The 25,888-nt window shown below is 38.1% G+C and overlaps 1 protein-coding gene across 6 annotated transcripts in view; it reads left to right on the top strand.

Moving 5' to 3' along the window:
- Positions 1-22,039, top strand: part of CD46 (CD46 molecule) — a 29,834-nt gene extending 7,795 nt beyond the window's left edge. The window contains exons 4-12 of one of the 6 annotated variants that reach the window (XM_041758026.1): positions 1,323-1,408; positions 2,263-2,460; positions 9,002-9,184; positions 12,074-12,121; positions 17,510-17,560; positions 18,055-18,090; positions 18,637-18,697; positions 19,009-19,119; positions 20,240-22,039. In XM_041758026.1, coding sequence (XP_041613960.1) covers positions 1,323-1,408; positions 2,263-2,460; positions 9,002-9,184; positions 12,074-12,121; positions 17,510-17,560; positions 18,055-18,090; positions 18,637-18,697; positions 19,009-19,018 — 673 coding nt within the window. In that variant the 3' untranslated portion in view covers positions 19,019-19,119; positions 20,240-22,039. Of the gene's footprint in view, positions 1-1,322; positions 1,409-2,262; positions 2,461-9,001; positions 9,185-12,073; positions 12,122-17,509; positions 17,561-18,054; positions 18,091-18,636; positions 18,698-18,990; positions 19,673-20,239 lie in introns of those variants that run through there. The other 5 variants (XM_041758031.1, XM_041758020.1, XM_041757998.1 and 2 more) reach the window with 5 other exon arrangements.
- The last annotated feature ends 3,849 nt before the right edge of the window (positions 22,040-25,888 follow it).

Raw genomic sequence — 25,888 nt, 5'->3', positions numbered from 1 at the left:
TCACCTGTCCAAGTCTTTCCTTAGAAATTACAAGCCATCAACAGACTCTGGAGTTCCAAAATAACTCCCATCAGGCAGATTCTGTCCTTGCAGTTGTTGTCTGGTTAAGGAAATAGATTCTTAGTACTTCCTACTCTGCCATTTTCCCAGAATCCTCTCCTAAATACCATTGTGTAGAAAAAAGGCAACTGGATCCATATATAAACAGCCTCACCAACTATTTTTTTTTTACCTTGATCAAGTAAAAATATTGGAACATCTAGTTGGTAGTTATATAGAGAGAGCCCATTAAGCAGTTTGAGGGGTACCAAACACTTAAGACATATTCTCTTCTCAAAGAAGTTGTAGCCTTGTTAAGAAACACAGTATAGGGATCCCTGGGTGGCGCAGCGGTTTGGTGCCTGCCTTTGGCCCAGGGCGCGATCCTGGAGACCCGGGATCGAATCCCACATCGGGCTCCCGGTGCATGGAGCCTGCTTCTCCCTCTGCCTGTGTCTCTGCCTCTCTCTCTCTCTGTGTGACTATCATAAATAAATAAAAATTAAAAAAAAAAAGAAACACAGTATATACAGAGAGGTGTCAAAGCAAAATAATAAATGAGAAGTAGTGAATAAATGGAATTATTCATGATCACTACAGTAGGAGTCTAGCAGGAGAAGAGAATACCATGAACTTAAGACCCAAGAGAAAATTTCATTGAGTAAGATTCCTGAGCTAGACCCAGAAAAATATTCTTACCTAAAAAATATTAACAAGAGCTAAAATTTAGCTAGCACTCACTATTTGTCAGGTGTTAGTCTAATTTAATTGTTTAAACAGTCCCATGAAGTATGCAGTGTTATCCCCTTTTCATAAATGAGGACACTGAGTAATAGGACCATTTAGGGACTTGCCTGAGTTCAAATACAAAGTGATTCATGGAGCTGGGGCTCCCAAATGTTCTGGATCTCAGCTGGCTCAGATCCAGACAGGCAAGCCCTAGGGCCTAATCTCTCTACTTGGTTGTTGATTTTACTGAGAAGAATGGTGTGAACATAAGCATAGAAATGAATGTGTAGTGTGATCGCTAGAGATAGCAAAGAGACCAGACTGACAGGTATATGGCAGATTTATTTAGACATCTTTGCTTTTGGTCAATGAGTACTCAAAATGTAGAAACTCTAATTAATTGTAGATATGGTTAGCACTTTCACTATATAATGTTATTTAAGAAGCTTCTCCCTCAAACTATTGTTGTGTAGTAAAGCAACAGTATTAAAATTTTCATTTTTATGTGCATCTTGTTAACTAACAGAGAAAATAGAAAGTTTTTCTTTTCTCAGTTATCACTTAGAAGGAAACTCAGTTTTGACTTGCAACCTTCAAGGAGATGAGGTGTATTGGAGTGATGAATTCCCACAATGTGAAAGTAAGTAAATTTTCATTTTAGAATTTAGATCTGCAAGCCTCAATCTTTTAGGCCTCAGATCCCCTTTAAGCTTTTAAGCTGACAAAGATCCCAAAGATCTTTTCTTTATGTGGGCTGTGTTTATTGATATTCATCATATTGGAATAAAAAAATGAGAAGTTTTAAAAATAATCATTCATTCATGTTTAGGAATAGTAAGCTCATACCTGTATATGCAAAACATTTTTATGAAAAATAAATCTTCCATAGCAAATACTGAAAGTAATCCCATTGTTTTACATGTTTTGCAAATCTCTTGAATATCTGGCTTAAAGAAGGATATCTGAATTCAGTCTCTTGTGAAATCACATATTTTGTAGCCTTGGAAAATTTCATGGTTATGTTCATAAGGATGAAAGTGAAGAAAGACAATATCTTGGTATTATTGTGAATCACTCATTTAGCAAATGGATATATATATATATATATATATATATATTAAATACAAATTGATGTATTTAAATATTTCAAGAATTTCTCAGCTAGCAGTAAATTTTATTTTTAATTACAAGCATATTTTCTCATTAAATTTTCAGTACCTTTTATAATGACTAGAACAAAACTTGGCATGGCCTTATAAAGTAATAATAAGTATTTTATATAGGTATTCAAGAAAATGAACTTTGTTTTAAAAATTCATTTGTGTATGGTTTGAATTTGGGATAATACATTTTCTCATAGAAACCTAAATAGATATTAGATTCACAGCTAGCCTATAGAAATTATGTTAATGAATTACTGAAGGTAGCTCATAGGACTTTATAAGGCTCTCTTAACACCTTTCCTTTATTTCTTCTTTTTATTTCCTTTATAAGAGATTTACTGTCAACCACCTGCAAAAATAAAAAATGGAAAACACACCAATAGCCACAGAACTATTTTTGAATATAATGAATTAATTACTTTTAGTTGTAATCGTCTAAAAGGATCAGATCAATATTCCCTTGTTGGAGAAAGAGAACTTATTTGTATTGAGAAAAACACGTGGAGTAGTCGCCCTCCTCAGTGTAAAGGTAATGATATTTCCATTTATTTCCTTCTTCATTTGTAAATTGTTAATTTGGAAACATTTTGTAAATAGTTTTATCTGTAAGTAAACAAAATAGTCATCTGTGCCTCCTCCTGGTAAATTGACTTCCAATGTAGGTTAATACAGGTCAAGTGAAATCAGTTCCAATTATAGAGTTTCCTGCTCCTCATCCCAAATGTTCTCAGCATTCTAGTTCACATGGTGGACTGTATATATTGCATGAGTTAGGAATTTTTTTGCTTGAAAGAACCCAAAAATTCAACACATACTGGGTTAAAAATAAGAAAATCTTTTTCTTATAAGATATGAGAGTTCTGGCTACAGAGTAAATTGTAAAAGAGTAACCATCTCACTGCCAAGAGATAAGCTCTGGACAATAGATATTTTAAAAACAATGTTTAAGGGATCCCTGGGTGGCGCAGGGTTTAGCGCCTGCCTTTGGCCCAGGACGCGATCCCGGAGACCCGGAATCGAGTCCCACGTCGGGCTCCCGGTGCATGGAGCCTGCTTCTCCCTCTGCCTGTGTCTCTGCCTCTCTCTCTCTCTCACTGTGTGCCTATCATAAATAAATAAAAATTTAAAAAAATAAATAAATAAGTAAATAAAAACCATGTTTAAGACACTGGAGAGTGATCGAAAGCAAGGAGGCACTAGAGGGATTTTACTCTTGGAAGAAAGGAACCACTGAATAACAGCAAAATATTTATTCTTTTCAAGTGCACATGGAACATTCTCTAAAACGAGCAAGATAATTTTTAACAAATTTCAAAAAACTGAAATTTTTCAGAATACATTTGTTTATTGCAATGGAATGAAGGTAGAAATCAAGACAGATAACCCAGAAAATCTTCAAATATTTGATAATTATGCAAGACACTTCTTTTTTTTATTTTTTATTTTTATTTTTTTTGCAAGACACTTCTAAGCAACCTATGAATCAAAGAAGAATTCATAAGAGAAATTAGAAAGTGTTTTGAATTGAAGAAATATGAAAACATGGCATATCAAAATTTGTTACAACAAAAACATTGCTTTGAGGAAAATTCATAACATGAAATAGTTATGATAGAAAAAAGAAGTCTTAATAATCTGTCCTTCTAAAAAGAAGAGCATATTAAACTCAAAAAAAGAGACAGAGGGACACCTGGGTGGCTCAATGGTTGAGTATCTACCTTTGGCTCAGGTTATGATCCCAGAGTCCTGGGATCGATTCCTGCATCAGGCTCCCTGCAGGGAGCCTACTTTCCCTCTACCTATGTCTCTGCCTCTCTCTCTCTGTGACTTTCATGAATAAATAAATAAAATCTTTAAAAAGCAAACAAACAAGGAGACAGAAGGAGATAATATCAATAGAAATAAGTCAATGAAATTGAAAAGAGAAAATTAATGAAACCAACACCTGGTTCTTGGAGATAATAAGATATATAACGTTGTAGCCAGACTGAAAGAAAAAGAGAGGGTCAGTATCAAGAATGAAAAAGAGGACAACACTAAATATCCTACAGATGTTTAAGGGATAATAGGGGAATATTATGAAAACAACTGTGCCTATAAATTTGACAACTTATATATGAAATAGGCAAATTCCTTGGAAGATACAAAATACCAACCAAAGCTCACTCAGATATACATAACCTGAATAGTCATCATCTTTTTTTTTTTTAAGTAAACTCTGTGCCCAATGTGGGGCTTGAATTCACAACCCCAAGATCAACAGTCACATACTTTACCCACTAAGCCAGCCAGGCACCCCTGAATAGTCTTATATCTATTAAAGAAGTAAAATGTTTAGTTAAATACCTTCCCACAATGAGAACTGCAGGCCCAGATGGCCTCCATAGAAAGTTCTAACAAACATTTCAGAAATAAAAAATAGTATGTCTATGCAAACTCTTCAAGACATATAAGAAAAGAGAATACTTCTCAACTCCTTTCATGAGAACAGCATTATCCTTATGACAAAACCAGACAAAAAATTTGCAAGAAAATTACAAACAATATCTTTAATGAACACAGAATCAAAACTCTCAACATAATATTGACAAAGCAAATCCTGCCTTATATAACAATAATAATACATCATAGCAGAGTAATATTTATTCCATAAATGCAAGAATTCAAATGTAAAAATTAATCAGTGTAATTTACTAGATCAAGACACTGGATAAGAAAAAAATGTGACTTTCTTAATAGATAATTTTAAAAAAAGCACTTGACAGAATTGATCTTTTTTGGGATAAAATTTCTCAACAAGCTAGGAATGGAAAGGAAGCAACTATCTCATCATAAAAGGCATCAACAAAATCTCAGAGCTAACGTTATACTTAATTCCCTAAGTGTAAATAAGACTAATTTCCCCCAAGGTAGGAAAAAGAGGAGGAAGTCCATTCTCACCACTCTATCCAGCATTGTACGGGATGTCCTAGCTACTACAAGGCAAGAGAGAGAATTAGGCATACATGTTGGAAAGTAAGAAAGTAAGTCTCTGTTCCCTTATGACTTGATTATGTAGAAGATTCCAAGGACCTAAGTTTTAACAAGGTTGCAAAATATAAGATCAACGTACAGAAGACAGTTATGTCTGTATAATAGCAATAAACCATTAGAAATAGAAATTTTAAGAAGTATTTACAGTAGCTCCAAAACATAAAATACTTGAGTATAAATCTAACAATATATATGTAATATTTTAATGCTAAAATATACTAAACACTAATAAAGGAAATTAAACCTTAATAAATGAAGGGATATACATTAGTTATGGTTTAGAAGATCCAATATAATAGTTCTCTGTAATTTATCTAAATTCAGCAAAATCCCAATAAAAATCCCAGCAGAACTTTTTAATATACCAAACTGACTCTACAATTTATATGGAAAGACAAAATAACTAGAATAGTGAAAACAATTTTGACAAAAGTTAGTGGATTCAGTCTACCTGATATTAAAACTATATAAAGCATACTTAAGGCATATAATCAAGACAATGTGGTATAGATGAAAGCATAGCTATATAGAACAATGGCATAGAATACAGAATCCAGAACTAGAAGCTTGTCAATATATTCAGTTGATTTTCTTCAGGTGTACAGGTGTACAAACAATTCAGTGGAAAAACGATGTTTTCAACAAATGGTATAGCACAATTAGAGATCCATGTGCCAAAAAAAAAAAAAAAAAGGAACCTTGAAACCTTGACTAATGTTAGCACCATAAACCAACAGTTACTCAAAATGGATCATAGAGATCCAGTAAGTCCACTACTGGTTATTTACCCAAAGAAAATGAAAAAGAAAAAAAAATTGAAAAGATATATGCACTCCTGTTTATTACAGTACTATTTACAATAATCAAGATACGGAAGCAACCTAAGTGTCTATCATAGGTGAATCACTAAAGGTATGATGCACACACACATACACACACTGAGAAATTTTACATAGCCATAACAAAGGATGACACTTTGCCATTTGTGAAAACATGAATAGGCCTGGAGGATATGTGCTAAGTGAAATAAGTCAGACTGAAACAAATAAATATCATATGATTTCACTCATATGTGGAATCTAAGAAACAAAACAAATGAAGAAACAAAGAAAACTAATTCAGACCCATAAATACAGAAAATATGGTTGCCAAAGGAAAGAGAGGTAGAAGATGAACAAAATGGGTGAAAGGGAGTGAGAGATACAAACTTCCCATTATAGAATAAATAAGTCATGGAAATAAAAGGTGCAGCATAGAGAATATACTCAGTGATATTGTGTGGTAACAAGTGGTGACCACACTTGTGGTGAGCATAGCATAACATATAAAGTTGGGGAACACCTGAAACTAAGATAATGTGTGTCAACTATATTCACATTTTTAAAATTAAAAATAAATAAAATTTAGAGGAAAATGGATCATAGATTACATGTAAAACCTAAAACAGTACGATTTTGGCAAGAAAACATATAAAATATTTGTGACCTAACCAAAGATTTCTTAAATACCACCCATAAAGCATGATCTTTGAAAGAAAAAAATTTTTTTAAAAAAGAAAGAAAAAAAATTGCATGTTCTAAACTCAAAACTTCTGGTCTACAAAAGAACTGTTAAAAGAATGGGTAAAAAGTGAGCAGTAGACTGGGAGAAAATATTTGCAAAGCACCTATCTGATAATGGACTTTTATCTATGATACATAAAAAATTCTCAAGCTCAATAATTAGAAAACAAACTAGTTTTTAAAAAACGAACAAAGTATTTGAGTAGACCTAGTTCAATAAACATGATATATGGACGGCAAAAAAGTACGTGACAAGTTTCTCAATATAATTAGTAATTTAAGAAATGTATTTTAAAACCAAAAAAAGATTCCACTAAACATCTATTAGGATGACTGAAATCAAAAACAAATAACTTACCATATGATTCATCAATCAAAATAAAATAAAATCATACTCACATAGGAACCTGTGTGAGAATATTCAGCTGCTTTAGTTACAATCACCCCAAACTGGGAACAACCCACTTGTCCTTCAACTGGTGAGTGAATAAACAACCGCGGTACATCCACACAATGGAATACTCCTCAGCAATAGAAAGGAGTGTGCTCTAATCCATGCAGCAACGAGAATGAATCTCTAATGCATTATGCTAAGTGAAACAAGCCATACTCAGGGGCAGTGGTCCCATTATGACATTCTGGAAAAGCAACTGTATAGAGATAGAAAACAGATCAGTGTTTGGCTGGTTGGTGAAGGGGGTTGTGGAGGTGGGGTGGGTTGATTACAAAGGGGCATGAGAAAATGTTGGGGGGTAATGCAAGTCTTCTGTGTTTTTACTGTGGTGATTGCATGATTATTTGCATTTGTCAGACCTAATACGGCTGTACACTTAAAAGGCTGAGTTTTACTGTATGTAAACTGTGTCTAGCAAACATAAGGAAAACCATTAGTGCAGTTAACAGCAGTGTAGCGCGACAGAGAAAAGATCGGTGAACCTGAAGTCAGGAGAATATGATTGGAAATGAATGATTAGAAAGAGAGAGACTTACAGATCCGTGGAAGAGGAGCAGGAAGTCAACATACGTGCTGTTGGTGCTTCAGAAAGAGAGGAGAAAGAGCAGTATGGAGGTGATTTGAATAAATATTGGCCCCAAATTACCCACATGTGTCCCAAAACAATAACCTCACAGAACCAAGGAAGTCTGACCCCAGCAGGATAAACACATTGTTCTAGTTTACCAAGAAACCCCCACTGAACTAAACACATCATGGTAGAACTACAAGGTTAAAGGCAAAGCAGCCAGGAAGAGGGGAGAATAAACACATGTCACAGTGTCCTCCCCCAAGTAAGAGTGACAGCTGACTCGTGCTGAGGAACAGTGGAGACTGGAAGACAGTATCTGCTAGCGTGCTGGAAAAACCCCAAAACACGTAATCTAGAATTCTCCGTCAAGGAGAAGTCTTTCAAGACTGAAGGTGATGAAATGAAACCTTCTGAGATAAACCCATGCCAAGGATATTTGTCATGAGCCGACCTGCACATGGGAATTGCTACAGGAAGTTCCTCAGGCAGAAGGGGAATGAGAGCTGATGGAAAGACAGAACCCTGGGGAACAGAGGAAGAGCAGTCCTCTGGTTGAAAAGGCTCTCCTCTTTCTGGCCCTTGTCTGTTGGTCAGATTGAACGTCCTAGGATGTTCTGTTGTAGTCCCTGCCCCAACCCTATGGTATTGGTTTTTGGTTCCAAAATCTGCCAAGCCCCTTAGTGGATCCTGAGAGCGATCTATCAGGTCATGACCAGTAGTTTACTTGGTAAGAAGCAGAGTAGAATGGGAAATTGAGCAGAGTCCACTGGCATGAGGCTAACTTGTATTTCAGGCCTGTGTGCTCACATACTGGTTTGCAGGGTAAAATGTGCCATTTGATCTCTAGGCTGCAGGCCAAATGTTTCGAAAATGCTGCCCTAAGTCCACTGGCCTTTCCATTTCTTGCAAATCCCTGTTTGTGTACGTTGTTGCTCCCTGAGAACGACCTTTCTGCGTATGTATGCATGGCTACCTGCTTTTCGACTTTTAAGTTTGAGCTCAAGTATTACTTTCTCAGAAGAGTATGTGTTTCCTGCTTTCCTGGGAAAGCAGGGTACTGCAATCAGTGTCAGCATGACCTTTAAAAAAATCCCTAGAGCAAAGGATGATCAAAAGTTGCTCTTGAACTTACCCCAAATGTGTATGTGGCAGTCAGACCTCTCTCAAAACTTGTCACTAATGGGAAAAAATGTAGGAAAGCCAATAAACTATAATGTTAGTCTTCTCTAGGAGGAAAATAGTTACTAGATTTTTCTAAATCCATTTCCCTGGAGTTAAAATATACATATATATACCAGGTTCTTACGTAGTTTTTTTTTCCTTTTAATTAACATCTTACCTTTCATTCCTTGTATTTTTCTTCACACTGGGAATTATTATTTTGCACAATTTTTTCTGATCCTGTGCTAAAGTAGCTTTCCATTAATTCTAGAGTTTCTCTATTTTTCAGTGGTCAAATGTGACTATCCAGTAATTGAACATGGAAGACTGACATCAGGAATCAAAGAAAAATATTACTACCAAGCAATGGTTCTACTTGAATGCCTCCCAGGCTTCTATCTTAATGGCAGCAACAGAGTGTTCTGTGGTGAGAATAGTACTTGGGATCCTAAAATACCAAAATGTATTAAAGGTACAAATGTCTTTTTCCATCTTTTTGTTTTAGTTTTTATTTCTTTGACATTATATATCGGTGATACTGAATCACTGAGAAAAGGAAATTTTAGTATTTAACTCCGTCTTGTATTTATTTCCATGACTGAGACATGACATAATTTCTATGTTGTGATTCTGTATATTTTCATAGGGTCTTAATATGTCAGGTATATAAATTTCTCCTGTATAGTATTTTTTTAAGACTTTATTTATTTATTTGACGGAAGGAGAGAGAGAGGGAGAGCACAAGCAGGGGGAGCGGCAGGCAAAGAGAGAGGGAGAAGCAGGCTCCCTGATGAGCAAGGAGCCGGATGTGGAGCTCTATTCCAGGACCCTGGGATCACAACCTGAGCTGAAAGCAGATGCTTAACTGAGTGAGCCACCCAGGCGCCCCTTGTGTAGTATTTTTATGTATAAGAATGCATAGCAGCCACTTTTAGAGTGAATTGAAACATGAAAATTTTTACATTTATAGGTCAACAATAAAAGGTATAATTCATATAAATGAAATGAAAGCAGTAATTCCCAAGTAGTTGGTTCTACATCATTGTGTTTTTCAGTACCAACTTCTCCCAATGTAAAGCCTCTAATTTTTTTTTAAGATTGTATTTATTTATTCATGATAGACAGAGAGAGAGAGAGAGAGAGAGAGAGAGAGAGAGAGGCAGAGACACAGGCAGAGGGAGAAGCAGGCTCCATGCAGGGAGCCTGATGCGGGACTCAATCCTGGGACTCCAGGATCGTACCCTGGGCCAAAGGCAGGCGCCAAACCACTGAGCCACCCAGGGATCCCCATAAAGCCTCTAATTTTGAGTCATTCAGATTAGTACTTTCCTGCTTATGTTTTACAAAAATCCTTTACATTCATGTGATTTACACTCTTTCATCATTTTTAGTAATGAAAGGATGAAGGATATGTGTATAGTCATTTCAGTTGTTATATCTAATTATTCTAAAATTATTTGGTGTAGTCTGCAGATATAAACAGGTGTGTAAAGCTGGGCAAGTTACATAAAGTGCAAATGGGATGCATTTAGCACTTAGCACAGTACCTGGCATATAGGAAGCTCCTAAAGGTAGCTTATATGACTTACAGTATCACTTGAATTAATATTAGTGAAGAAGGCCTATAGCTTCTGTTTTTTAACATGCATGTTTTCTGTGTCATTGCATTTGCTGTTTTATTCCTTTTAAAAGTGATGTAATCTGTTAGCTCCTTTAGGGTATCTTCCTGGTCCAGGACTATGTCTCAATTGCTGGACTGCAATCAGCTTAGTTTTTGTTTTTTTATGTAGCAAAGTATATATTTTTTAAGATTTTATTTTATTTGAGAGAGAGAGAGAGCACACAAGCATAGAGAGGGGCAGAGAGAGAGGGAGAAGGAGATTCCCCCCCTAAGCAGGGAGCCTGATGTGGGGCTCATTCCCAGGACCCGGGATCATGACCTAAGCTGAAGGCAGATAGACGCTTAACCCACTGAGCCACCCCGGTGTCCTATGTAGCACAATTTAAACTGGGAAATTTCTGTTGTCTCCAGAATAAGACCTGTATGTCTTCCTCCAGCCCCATCCCTTCCTGCTTCATACAATTATTCTTTTTTTCTTCACTGGGCATCTTTATTTGGCAACTGCACCTAAATTTCATAGCAACCAAAAGCCTGGAAAAATCTTTATTAATTGAAATGAAATGGAGATTTCTTTCAGAGACTGCTTGTCAGCTACTCTACTTAAGACTCGAAAGATGATTTTACTATGATGGAAGGAAATATATTCCTGATTTCAGTGCTGCTGTCTCTGGCCTCTCTTTGCAGCAGAAAGAAGGAGATGTTAGGAATAGTGGGAAGAGCATTAGCCTGGGCTGACCTCACTCACGGTTTTGATTGGCTCTGCTTATTCGGATAACCTCATTTCTGTGGACTCTAATTTCCTATGTCATGAAGGTGTTGAACTCAAACATATCATGATTATTGGCTTTTAATTTGTTTGTATATTTCCTATGGCCATACTATTTCAAAGGATTTGGAAGAATTATGCATGTTAACATGGTAATGAGAACACTTCTTTTTATAATTCCTGTAAACCTAGTACCAGATAGCCTCCTTGTGTACTTTAGTTGAGTGCTGTAAGGCTTAGGGGAAATAAATGGTTCTTTTGGTGGGCTGATAAAATAAGATTGCATGTGAAATTTATATTCCTTGACCCATCCATGTTTACTCACATGGTCCTGGTGGGTATACACACTGTGGTATACTATGTTTGTTGATAAGCTCTTTTGAAGGAGTTGAACCATAAACATTTCATAAGAGATTTATAAAAAACTGATGGAGTTTAGTTTTTGGAAGAATCGTGAGAAAAAGCTTTTGGAGAGGAGAAGCTACAGGGATCTTTTTCAAAAATAAAATCAAAACTCTCCATGGGATTGTCATTTTTTATCATCAATTGAGAAAGTCTATCAAAAGATCAGCAACATAGAATGGTGTTAAGGCATATCTAAATGTGCAAATATTTTTTAAAAAGCCCAAGAAATACTAGGCAGAGAAGAAAAAAGATATGTCTTATGTAGTATGATACCACTTGGATGTTTTTTTTTAAAGATGTGTTTACTCCGAACACATTATTTTTATGGTTTATTATCAGTTAACTTCCAGGATTTCCATATAAAATACAAAGCTGTAGTGAATGTTCTTGTGTACTTATGCAGATATATATTAGGTTAAATCCCCAGAAGTAGAATTGCAAAGCTTCGAAAGCATGTGTGTTTTTCATTTTGAGAAATAATGAATCCTTTTTAAAAATAAAAAATCAAAATTAAATCCATAATTTTATATTGATAAGGCTGGTGAATTGAATCAAATTTCTTTTCCCAGGTTTCAAGCCTACTCATCCAACCAAACCTCCAGTTTCAAGATATCCAGGTTCAGTAATTCTTTCTCCTGCTTATATTGCTAACAACTTTATAAGATGATGAGTGCAAAGTTATATCTTGTTATAATTTGCATTTTTAAAATAAATGTTATTTATTCATGAGAGAGAGAGAGAGAGAGAGAGAGAGAGAGAGTCAGAGACACAGGCAGAGGGATAAGCAGGCTCCATGCAGAGAGCCTGACATGGGACTCGATCCCAGGTCTCCAGGATCATGCCCTGAGCCAAAGGCAGATGCTTAACTGCTGAGCCACCCAGGCATCCCTGCATTTTTAAAGTACCAATGAAGCTGAACATTTTTGGTCTACATTGATTTATCCATGCCTTTTGCTCATTTTTTGAAATTAGGTTTCTAAAATATTTTTCTTGTTGATTTGTGAAAGCTTGTTATTATAAGTTAAAACCCTTCTAATATGAAGTGAACATTTTTTTTCAGGGGCTTTTTGGCCTTATTTTCACTAGTCAATTTTATTTTAAGATTTTTTTATTGTATTCAATTGGTTATAGATTGCTTTTTTTGAAAATATTTTATCTATTTATTTGAGGAGGAAGGAAGGAGAAAGAGCATGAGGAGAGAAGGGGAGAAGGAGAAGCAGACGCCTGCTGAGCAGGGAGCCTGATGGGGGCGGAGTTCCACCCCTGGACCCCAGATCATGACCTCAGCCAAAGGCAGATGCTTAACTGACTGAGCCACTCAGGCACCTCTAGATTGCTTTTTATAACTTTTTGTTGCATGAGTGGCATACAAATATATTTTTGTAAATTTTCAAACATTGTGAAAGTGTACAGAGTGAAGAATTACCCTTCTTTTTTTCTCTAGTTGATTAACTGAATTAATCATAGTTAATAGTTTAGGGTGTCTATTTCTGTACATCAGCATCCTTCAATATGTAGTTATACATATAGTTGGACATCTTTTCTTTTATCTTAAATAAAATTGACATCATATTGTATATATTTTTCTGAAACTTGCACTTTTTCCATTTAATGTCTTATATGGCAGTTGTATTTAGATTTACTGCCATTTTCTTCAATGATGACCTTGAAATGTAAACCATATTGATTTGGTTAGCTATTCTGTTAGTGTTCTTTTACACGTGTAGTTATTTTATATCAATAGATAGATGGATTAGCAGATGTAATGATCTTTTCCCTAATGGCTACACATGTTGTGTCTTCCTTATAAAAGTTTTAGGCTTTCCCCATGCTACAACTTTATAAACATTTTAACCCTGAGTTCTGATTGCAGTCTTTGCATTTAAATCATTGGTGCATCTGAAATTCATTATGGTGCATGGAATGAGACAGCGTTCCTGTCTCCTCCACCCACCCCCACCCGGTGGCCAAGGAGGGACATCTGTTGAGTAAATTGTCCTCTCTCCAACAATTTTCAAGAGCCACTTTTTTTGTCATTAAATTCATAGGTCTTCTGGTCATCTTTCTGTTTCCTTGGACTCTGACAATTCTCAGGGCAGCACTGAATTGTTCTTTTTTTCTCCCCACTCTAACAGAACTATGATCTGTTTTAATATGTGGCAGGAACACCTTTTCAGAAATATTTGGACCATTCTGTATGTTAATAAAAGATAAGCTTTTATTATATTTTATTACTATTTTAACCATGGTAAGTGTACATTTCAGTGGCATGAAATGCACCCACATTGTTTGTAACCATCGCTACCAGCCATCTCTAAAACTTTTCTATCATCTCCAATTGAAACGTTACATTCATTTAACAGTAACTCTCCCCCCACCAGCCCTGGTAACAATTCTGTTTTCTGTCTTTAGGAATTTGGCCAGCTAGGTATTTTATAGAAGTGAAATCATTTCTGCCACATCTCACTTGGCATGATGTGTTCAAGTTTCGCCCACCTGGTACCATATATCAGAGTTTTGTTCCTTTTGATGGCTGAATAATATTACATTGGTTTTGTATATTTTGCGTATTTTTCCATCTGCTGATAGACGCTTTGGCTACTCTGAGTAATGTTTCTCATTCCCTGCGGGGAGCCCGATGCAAAACTCGATCCCAGGACCCCCAGATCACAACCTGCGCCAAAGGCAGATGCTCAACCATTGAACCACCCAGGCGCCCTATTTTCTGCTTTTTGATAATCGCTACCATAATATATGTTAGGTAATATACATGAGGTAGTATCTCACTGTGGTTTTTATTTGCATTCCCCTAATGATTAATAATGTGTTACACATCTTTCCCTGTGCTTATTGGCCACTTGCATATCTTCTTTGGAGAAATGTCTAAGTCCTTTGTCCATTGTTGATGGGTTGGGCTTTTGTTTTATTTTTGAGTTTTAGGAGTTCATTTTATATTTTGGACATTACTCCCTTATTACATGAGTTTCAGGTGTTTTCTCCCATTCTCTTGGCTGTTTTTTCACTCTATTGTTAGTTTCCTTTGATGCACAAAAGTTTTTAGTTTTGATGCGGTCTAATCTATCTGTTTTATTTTGTTGCCTATGCTATTGGTGTCACATTCAATAAATCGTTGTCAGATTCAACATCATGAAGCATGTGCTCTTATTTGCTTCGAAGGGTTTTATAGTTTTAGATCTTTAGCATCTTTGATCCATTTTGAATTAATTTTCGTGTTTGGTGTACGGCAAGAGTTAAAATTCATCCTTTTGTGTATGTGATTATCCAGTTTTCAAAACCATTTGTGAAAAAGATTTCTCTTTCCCTATCAAATGTTATCAGCACCCTTGTGGAGAATTACTTGACTATATACGCAAAGGTCTATTTTTTGGCTTCTAGTCCATTGGTCTGAATGCCAGTGCCATTCTGTTTGATTACTGTAGTTTTATAGTAAGTTTTTAAATCAGGAAGTATGACTCCTTTCACGTTTGCTTTCTCTTTTCATGATTGCCTTGACTATTCCTAGTCCCTTGAGATTCTAAATGAATTTTTGGATGGATTTTTCTATTTCTGCAAAGAGCATCATTAGGATTTTGATAGGGGTTGCACTTCATCTGTAGATTGCTTTGTATCATATATACATCTTAACATTAGTAGATCCTCCAATCCATGAACACAGGATTGCTTTCCCTTTGTGTCTTTTTAAATTTCTTTCTACAATATTTTATAGTTTTTCAGTATACATGTTTATTTCAGTCTTTTACTCTTTTTGATTCAATTGTAAATGGAATTGTTTTCTTAATTTCCTTTTTAGATTGCTTCCTTTTAGTGTAGAAATGCAGTTGATTTTCACGTGTTGACTTTGTCCTACAACTTTACTGAATTCATTTAGTAGTTCTACCAAGTTTGTGGTGTGTGTATGTCTCTGTGTGTGTCTGTGTAATCCTTGGAGTTTTCTATGCAAAAGATCGCGTCATCTATGAACAGAGATCATTTTATTTTTTCCCAATTTAGATGTCTTTTATTTCTTTTTTACCTAATTGCTCTGATATAAACTTACAATATTATGTTGAATAGAAGTGGCAAACACAGGCGCCCTCTCCTGCTCCTGACCTTTAGGGAAAAACTTTAGCCTTTCACTATTAAATATGTTGGCCATGGAGTTTTCACAAATGGCTTTTGTTAGGTTGAAAAGTCTTTCTATTCCAGACCAACTTTGAAACTGTTGTAACGTCCTCCTCTGTATTTTAATTTTAAGTAGAATCATGTTGAATTCAGGCTAATTTTGAGGATATGATAGCCCAATATTTGCTTCCACTACACAGAATATTTCCTGTGACAATAGAAAACTGTCCACAGGAAATATCAGTGGGCAGGAAGAAGGTTGTTGATGACATCAAATATAAATTTATAATTTACGTACTGGCACAAAAACAGACACATAGATCAATGGAACAGAATAGAGAATCCAGAAGTCGACCCTCAACTTTATGGTCAACTAATATTCAACAAAGGAGGAAAGACTATCCACTGGAAGAAAGACAGTCTAGTCTCTTCAATAAATGGTGCTGGGAAAATTGGACATCCACATGCAGAACAATGAGACTAGACCACTCTCTTTCACCATACACAAAGATAAACTCAAAATGGATGAAAGATCTAAATGTGAGACTAGATTCCATCAAAATCCTAGAGGAGAACACAGGCAACACCCTTTTTGAACTCAACCACAGTAACTTCTTGCAAGATACATCCACGAAGGCAAAAGAAACAAAAGCAAAAATAAACTATTGGGACTTCATCAAGGTAAGAAGCTTTTGCACAGCAAAGGATACAGTCAACAAAACTAAAAGACAACCTACAGAATGGGAGAAGATATTGGCAAATGACGTATCAGATAAAGGGCTAGTTTCCAACATCTATAAAGAACTTATTAAACTCAACACCAAAGAAACAAACAATCCAATCAGGAAATGGGCAAAAGACATGAAGAGAAATCTCACAGAGGAAGACATAGACATGGCCAACACGCACATGAGAAAATGCTCCGCATCACTTGCCATCAGGGAAATACACATCAAAACCACAATGAGATACCACCTCACAACAGTGAGAATGGGGAACATTAACAAGGCAGGAAACCACAAATGTTGGAGAGGATGCGGAGAAAAGGGAACCCTCTTACACTATTGGTGGGAATGTGACCTGGTGTAGCTACTCTGGAACACTGTGTGGAGGTTCCTCAAAGAGTTAAAAATAGACCTGCCCTACGACCCAGCAATTGCACTGCTGGGGATTTACCCCAAAGATATACAGATGCAATGAAACACCGGGACACCTGCACCCCGATGTTTCTAGCAGCAATGTCCACAATAGCCAAACTGTGGAAGGAGCCTCGGTATCCATCGAAAGATGAATGGATAAAGAAGCTGTGGTCTATGTATACAATGGAATATTACTCAGCCATTAGAAATGACAAATACCCACCATTTGCTTCGAGGTGGATGGACCTGGAGGGTATTATGCTGAGTGAAGTAAGTCAATCAGAGAAGGACAAACATTATATGGTCTCATTCATTTGGGGAATATAAATAATAGTGAAAGGGAATAGAGGCGAAGGGAGAAAAAATGGGTAGGAAATATCAGAAAGGGAGACAGAACATGGAAGACTCCTAACTCTGGGAAATGAACTAGGGGTGGTGGAAGGGGAAGTGGGCGGGGTGTGGGGGTGACTGGGTGGTGGGCACTGAGGGGGGCACTTGACGGGATGAGCACTGGGTGTTATTCTGTATGTTGGCAAATTGAACACCAATAAAAAACAAATTTATTATTAAAAAATAGAAAAAAATAAATTTATAATTTATGATACCAATCTTACTGAGAAACATTAGGGAAAATGAAATTATAAGTAGTTTTATACAAAGGCAAAAAACAAAAATCAGTGAATTTATGGATCTTTCAGCTTTCGTCTGTCTTTCTTTTTTACTTATTTCCATTTTTTCCCCTAGGTTATCCTGAGTCCAACGAATATCTATCAGTTGAAGACTTTGAAGAATTAGGTATAATTTTGACTACTAATTAGTCTGCATTATGAGGTCTTGGAGTTCTACCTGGACATATCTATTGTGTTCCAATTATTTGTAGTTAAGGAAGGAACAAAGTTTCACAAAATTTGACATTTACAATTATTTTAGTAGTCTAGATAAGATAATAAATGTAAGTGGTACTTTGTATGGAGACCTGTAGGTAATTTACTCTAATTTAGGGAATTCTAATGGTCCTCATGAGCTTTACTAAATACCCTGGTGTAGTACTGACAGCACAAAACAATGAAAAGTCAGATTCTGCTGAAGAGTTTCACAAAGTCCATCCTAAATCTGATAAAAAGAGTTCTGTGATCAGAATGAGCTGGATGTACTAGCACTTGTGCTCAAACTAACCTGAGCAACAGTTCTGTTGCCATAGCATATAGATGATCTGATCTAAGTTAGATGCAGCTACCCCCTGGGACCCTTGTGTGCTCAATCTTCAAACTGTTTTCATTTTTTCTCAGATGTAGGCATCCTTGCTGTGATTGTTCTCACTATCCGTAAGTAGCCCAAACGCCGATGCCACTTAAATCAAAATATGACTGCCAAGAAGTGTGTTATTTTTTAAATGACTTTTCAGTATCTATAGTTTATATAGCTTGAAATGAAGTACACCAGTCTAGAACAGCCTGACCTTGTATATGATACACTGATACACTACACACTACTACACTACACACTACGTTTTGCTGGTGGATGTATGTCCTTTTATACTGTATGTGTCCACTTAGTAACAAAGCCTACTAAACACTACATGTGTTTTCGGGATGATTGGTCATGAGTTTGTGTCCCAAAGATGCTTTGGGTAATTTTCTAAACTAAGCAATGATTCTTCTGTGGTTTACTGTGGACTGTTCAAGTGACTCCAGGGAATGGACTTTAGATAGTGAAGAGTCCAGACAGAATGTAAATAGATAATGTGCTTAAATAAAATAACATTTTTCTGACCACTGAAATGCAACCGACACTTACTTATTTCTGCTGCTAAATTTTGAGTCTTGGAAATCCATTCTCAGAGTTCAATGTCCTTTCCCGGTTTCTTACAGTTGTTGGCATCGTGGTACTTTGCACCTGCCTGTACAGATGTCTTAAAAGGGAGAAGAAAGGGTAAATTAAAGTATATTTCTTCCAGCTCATAATCCTTCTTACTCTTGACATACTTTTGTGCAGCTTTTTTATTTGTCCCGCATGCTGTCTTTTTTGAAAACTATGCCTTTGTGAGTGTGCCATCCTGGTTGCATGTGTTTACTGAAACAATCTCTGGCTGCTTTTACTGTCACTGCACCCAGATCCCTCGCAGAGTGGCTCCAGCTATTAGGACTGCAAGAAACATTTCTGTGGGATTTGAGATTTAAAATATGTATCAAATCATGGACCATTCTGGCACCTTCCCTACCCAGCTTTACCCTATTTCCTAGATTGGACTAGTGGCCGAGATTAGATTTAGAACCGTTCACTGTGAAGACTTGGGATGGTTGTATGCACTGGAATTTTTACGATGGAAGTTTCCATCTGTCTATGCAACTCAGGTAATTATAAAAAGGTATGTAGGTTCTCATGCAAATGCCCAACCTGATTTGCTTTTATTTAGAGTGGATACTTATATCCTTGTTAAACTGGGGAAGGAAGAGCAGCACCATTTCATTTCCCTCTTACGTTCTCTTAATTTACTAGGTTGCCATAAAACTGATGGGGTTTATTAACATTACTGAGGGGTAAGATTTACAAGGCACTGCATCAGCTCTATTCTTGTTTTTAATCTATAGAACAGCAAAAAAGAGGAGGCTTATCATAAAAAAAAGTGTACAAGTACGTATCTTCTAGGGAGAATAGAGTTTTTAAACATCAAACTTAAATTTTAATGAAATCTCTTTCAATTTAGCAAAAGACGTAGAACAAATCCTAGAGCATAGACCAAGATTAGGTACTTTGAAATGTCTGATTTGTAGTGATTCTTTTTTTTTTTTTTTTTAGGAATTTTCTTTCCCTGTAGCTTTGGAAATAGCTTTAAGAATAAACCTAACAATTTTTAAAAAGATTTATTTATTTACTTACTTACTTACTTGAGAGATAGAGTGAGAGAGCACAGAGGGAGAGGGAGAAGCAGACTCCCCACTGAACAGAGAGCCCGATGTGAGGCTCCATCCCAGGACCCTAGGACCATGACCTGAGCTCAAGGCAAATGCTTAACTGCCTGAAACACCCAGTCACCCCAAATCTAATCATTTTAAGGCTCTTGGTATTCATGGTTTTATGATATATTTTGTCTTTATATTAATCATTTGGTTTAGGCTATGTAAAAAAAAGTACATTTTTTACACAAAGAACTCAAAGTTTTTTATATTATTGCTTATCCTTTTTAAGTCACAAAGCCTTCATTTGAATCTTCAGTCTTATATTTGTAGAACGCATGAAATGTATATTGGATTTCTCAATCAGTAGTATATCTTTTAAATTACAAATACACAATAGTAGTGAGTAGGAAATATTGTCAGTGGACTATTTGTACAAGTCCATAAGTTTTGTGTAGAAAGAACTTCTCAGCAAAGCAAAACAAAATAGCTCTCTGCTCCTCAGTTTTCCCTTTTTATTTAAATCCTCCTACATCAAAATACTTACTGGTTCCTTAACAAGTATTACTCTCTCCAGCTACCAATTAATGGATCTTGCAACCTGAGCCTAAATTAAACCTGGTTTAATTTAAGATGGCAACGTTGGAGGACCCTAAACTCACCTCCTTCTCACATGCACGGAATCTACAGCTACATACAGAGCAGTTCTCTTGGAAAGAAATCTGAAAACTAACTGGATGGACTCCTGTACATTGGTGGATAAAACACATCAAGGGGCACCTGGCTGGCTTAGTCAATGGAGCATCTGACTCTTGACCTTGGGGTCATGACTTCAAGCCCCACATGGGACGTGGAGCCTGCTTTAAAAAAAAATTCACATCAAAAGGGGTAGGAGAGACTGGGATAGTATCTCGCCATAAACTCCTCCGAGAGTGGTAACCCACAGTCAGGCAGGAAACTCACAACTCTGAGCGGCTTCCTGGGAAGCAAAATGTTTGAACCCCACATCTGGCACCCCATCCTTTAAGACCTGCACCGGAGAGATGGGTCTGCAAAACATCTAGCTTTGAAAGCCAATGGGGTTTATGTCTAGCAGGCTATATATAGCAAACTGAGAAACAGTTCTTGTAGTGCTCCTGTGGATTGACTTTGGCTAAGCCCCCAGGGTACAATGGAGAGGCAGCAGTCTGAAACACCTTGTCTTCCAGTGAGAGAGACCTATTTGCATGTCTTAAAAACTTTGGCCTGAAGGGCAGGCATCTAATGTCATACACACCTAGCAGGCCACTGAAATACTCTTCAAAGCCCATGAAGGCTGGAGGGCCCCATCTTCCTGTTGTCCCTCCGCCCGGCTCTCAGCTGCTGGTATCTTTCAGAAGGGGGCTTGTGCCCACATCCGAGGCTTTGGTGCTTGTGGCTGCCACCCAGAGAATGCCCCTTGATTGCCTGGCACTAACATCCATGGGGCTTGCAAGACTGTAACAGAGAAGGAGCTATTAACTGGCTATACTCTAGGACACAGCACTGAGGAAGCAGCCAGAAGTGGCCCCCCCCAAGTCTTTCTGTGAAAGAGGCCTATTAGCTTATCCACACAGCTGAGGCCTGAGGGATTTAATTTCTGTTTAATTGATGTTTTCTGAATATGTTGCCCTTTAGGGAACGGAGGTTGGAGGTGAATATACCACTTACCAGAGTAAATCCACCTTGGAGGAAGAGCAGATGCACCAAATGGTTTCCACAAACCAGTGCATCAGTTTATCTTTTGATCCAATTAAAATCTTGAGATCTATTGAACTTATTTTCTAGTTCTAGTACTCTCATGAGTGCAACCACTAAGCCATAATGCTGACATTTTAATTTGTTTTAAATGTAGTCACCATCCTTTGATGCTGCTTTGAACTGTGCATGAATTTTGGTATGAACATCTGGCCTGTTTTCCCTTAAATGACACTTGTAGGACAACTTAGCAGAGCATCCCTAGTAGTATATAGGTGGGGAAACAATTTTTAAAATACTCTCCATATGTAAAGAACTACAATTCAAAATAAATTATTCATTTGCAAAGAAAGTGATTTAAATATTTTTTGTTCAAAGATTAATGCCCAGCCTTAAGATTCATTCTTTCAACAGCTCTAAGATGTGTTTTATATATTGTTTAGTGTTAAATGCCTTTATGAATATGTCTATGCTGCTTCTGCCCTTAAACATTACAAAACAGAAACCTGCATATTGGGATTTTGAACGAGTTTGACTTCCTTAACTAAGAATACTATTGGAAAATATTCTAAATAGGGTAGGATTCTATATGTTAACTATTTGTAATTTCTTGGTGATTTAAAGAAGCTAAAAAGTGTATGGCATCAGTACTGCACTTTTGAGAACTTTTTAAGCAGGCTGAGAAATCAATTAGGAATTCAGAATCAGTTGTGAACTCCTGTACGACATCAGAGAGCCCTGGCTCTCCTAACAAGAATGCCAGCCGGTGGGAAGAGTGAACACTGCGGCCTTGCAGTTTTCTCTAAGAGGACTCTACTCTTTAAGGAAATTGGATTCCACTCTAAATTCTGGCAATGGGTCATCTTCTCCCTACACTTGAATAAAGAGGTGTCTTCCTTTAGACAATACCATGTGAAAGGGGTGAGTTTTGCAGGGATATATCCATCAGATAACCTCAGGTTGTATCAGAATCTTACTTTTTGGGAGCATCGCAGGCTAAAACCAGAGTAAAAATTCAGCCACGTATTTCAGAAAAGAAAACGGTGTTTCTGCCTTGGTCACACAAGGGGACAGAAAAAGCAAACAGCTGAGGTAGCATTTGATGCTTGGGCCCAACAGAAGGGGGCCTGTGAGTCCTCACACCAGGCAGGGTCTCTCAAAGAAGCCCCATGGGCAGAGGACGGCCCCTGGAACTCAGATGATGCTTTTCCCCTTTTTTTGTTTTGTTTTGCACTTTTATATATTTAGTAGCACAAATTAGGCCAAAGAAATGTTTCCTGGAGAAGGATGTGGTTGGGAATGGAGCGCGGACCAGAGTTAAGAATTGTCCTACAGATAAAGGCCCGTTGGTGAGGCGCTGCGAGTGTTCCCTCGGGGATCTGGGCAGGGACTTGGGGAAGAGAAGCTTGAACATAAAGAAAGAGGAAATCTGAATTAAGCGCAGCGGTGAAGTTTATTATAATCCTCATGCACATACTTTTCAGGGACGTAGCACTTGCTTAGAAGCAAGGGATGGCTGCACTGTTTATTTTTGACAAGCCAAAATGGAGCGTCTTTCAACCAAAGATCATTATGCTTTTGAAAATAAATGGACTTTTATAGTCGTTTCTGCTTCAGATTTAGATTTTTCATTTTAGTAGATTTATATGGGAAACGTATGTATATGTGTAAATATAAATTCTGTCTGTCAGAAATTGACAAATGCGTGGCAAACCTTTAAATGGAAAGTTCTATGGAAAGAAACGCTTGGAACCTGTGAACAGTTTGCTACAGCTGTCAGAATGGATTTGCAGTGAAAGGAGAAGTCTCGTGGGCAGGGGTCTTTACCGTTCATTGCTTGAAAAGTGGATCTTCAGATGTTGCAAAAAATAAACCGTGAGCCGTGGAGAACCGAATGGGTGGCGACGTGTGCGTTGGCAGAGCGTCCTCCCCCAGAGCACAGGTGGTGTCGCGGGCTGGGCCCTGGGCGCCCCCCTCCCGTCCCGGGGCACAGAGCTGCCGTCCTCCTCGAGGCCTTCCTGCGGGGAGACCCCAGCTGCCCCCCGGCCTCGCCCGCACCTGCTGTGCACCTGCTCCCCTGCGGCCGCAGCCCTCGGGGCCTCGGACACCTGCCTTCCTTGTCCTGGGATCAGGGCTACACTGGGGGACCTGGAAGCCCACGTCCCAACAATGAGAGCATCAAAGCTGATTGGTTTAACTAATAATAGCGGTTTGCTTTTGTTCAGGGGGAAAAAAAAATCTTGGTCATTTTCCAGATTCGAGTTAAATCAGATTGTTAAACGTCCTTGATATTTTTGGAGCCACCGTCGCACATGGGAGTCACCTGGGGAGTTTTGCAGAGGCCTGAGTCCCACCTCCCAAAAGTTTCTCATGGACTTGATCTGGGATGTGGCCTGGGTATAGGGATTTTTTTTTTTAAAGCTTCCCAAGTGATTCTAATATGCAGCTAAGGTTGAGAAGCTCTGCATTAGTGATTCTCAAGCTCCACTGCCGTTTCCACATATAAACACAGAAGGTAAAGGCTTATATTTACAAAATGCTGGGTCTTTTAAATTATTTTTTGAAAGATTTATTTTAGAAAGAGGAAGTTGGGGGAGGGGCAGAGGGAGATGGAGAGAGACTCTCAAGCAGACTCTCTGCTGAGCTCGAGTCCCACTCGGGGCTAGATCCCATGACCCTGACATCATGACCTGAGCTGAAATTGAGAGTCAGACGTCCAACTGACCAAGCCACCCATGTGCTCCATGAAATGCTATTTTTTAAATTGAGCCTATTACATCAGAATACGGTCTGAGACATAAGATGTTGCCTAGTTAACGAAACATGGCTATTTGTGGTTGGAAAAACCAGAGGCAATCTTTCTGATAGCACTGGATGAAAATTAGGTTTTCAAAAAAAAAAAAAAAAAAGAAAATTAGGTTTTCTATAAGAAAACAATTTATTAAACTGTATTTGGCTTTAGCTAGAGACTACAGAATACTTTTTCAAATTGGCATAAAATGTACAAAGGAGCTTTTAAGGTAACTACCAAAAAGTCTCCTGTAGGAATGCTGAAGAGAGAGAGGATTGGCAGGAATCTGAATTTGCATTGTTTCAGAATATTTTTGCTTAAAAAAAATAGGCAGCTTTGGTATTTGAAAACTTAGTAATAATGCCTGACAGCTAACATATTAACCAAGAATGAACTTTCTTATATATTTTAATAATTGCATATTTCTACTCAAGAGCGGGATCTAACATAGTCTACTGACTCCCAGAAACGAAAAGCCAACTACCTGTGCACCTACATAATTTTTTCTCTGCTTACTTTTGCTTTAACCATTTCCAATTCCATCCAGGAAAATTTGCACTAAAGGGAGTCAATCTTTATATCACGTAGCACTGCTGCCCTCCTGTGGGCGCTCCGGGCATATGACGTTCCCGGAGTCCTTCCGACTTGACTTGGTCATTCAGAGGTTCCAGTCATTGCTGTGATTCCCAGAGGATTTTAAATTTCATTTCGGATCTAGTATTAACTAAGCCTTTCTGTTTTTCCTTCTGTGAAATTAACATTTTCATAAGGGGTAAACCCTTTTCCTGTTGCTTAAATACGGAGGAAGTATAACTTTGGGGCCTGTAGTCAATCATTTTTCCCCTTCCTCTTTCATTTCCTTCCTCACTTAGAAAAGTGAACAAATGGCCACAAATATAGAGCATATGGAGCAAGCTGTCTTGCAAATGGGTAGTAAAATTGCTGTTCACAGGAGAAGCTGCTTATATTTACATCTTAAATAGATATCTTCCCCTTACAAAGCTTTTTTTAAAAAATGGAATTATTTTATGTGGCAGTGGCAAGCCTTGTGCCGAACTATGGAAGCCAAGCAAGAGCTCCGGCATCCCGGTGCTCAGGGCAGGTGGCTTCAGGGCGCATCTGGCCACCAGGGCCCTTTAGGTGAGCACTTAGTCACGGTGCCTGGGGAAACGCCGCTCATCTGATCACCCAGCACCACCTGCAGAGGCTCCTGGGAAAACACCCCTTCCGTTTGTCTTTGGCCTGGGGCTTGGGTAGCACCTGGGCAGGACCCCATGGCACCATGCTTCTCCCACTCTAGTGTGCAGGCAGGTCTTGCTGACACACAGATTCTGAGTCCAGGGAGCCGGCTGGGGCCCAAGGCTGAGCCTGCCCTTTGTGGTTTGGGAGCCCTGCCCCTGACCTGTGATGCTACCTCTGGCGCTGAGGGCCTTGGCACAGGGGATCCGGGCGGGGCCCTCACTGTAATCACCAGCTTCCCTGCAGGGGAACCTTGGGGAAGCTGACAGCAGGAAGGGCGATGCGACCCTGTGCTCTGCTGCTGGCCTTGGGGGTGGAGGCAGGGCCCTGGCGCCAAAGAGCGCAGCTCTGGGAGCTGGAAAAGCAAAGGAAGGGATCCTCCTCGGACCTGGACCTCTGGCGGGAGCCCAGCCCTGCCAAGGCCTGGAGTCCAGCCTCGGGAAATGATGTCACACTTCCAGGACTGAAAGAAACGAGGCG

This window comes from Vulpes lagopus, chromosome 1, assembly GCF_018345385.1.
Source record: "Vulpes lagopus strain Blue_001 chromosome 1, ASM1834538v1, whole genome shotgun sequence".
NCBI lineage: Eukaryota > Metazoa > Chordata > Mammalia > Carnivora > Canidae > Vulpes > Vulpes lagopus.
The sequence above is the reverse complement of the archived record's forward strand: the minus strand, read 5'-3'. Positions and strand labels throughout refer to the sequence as shown.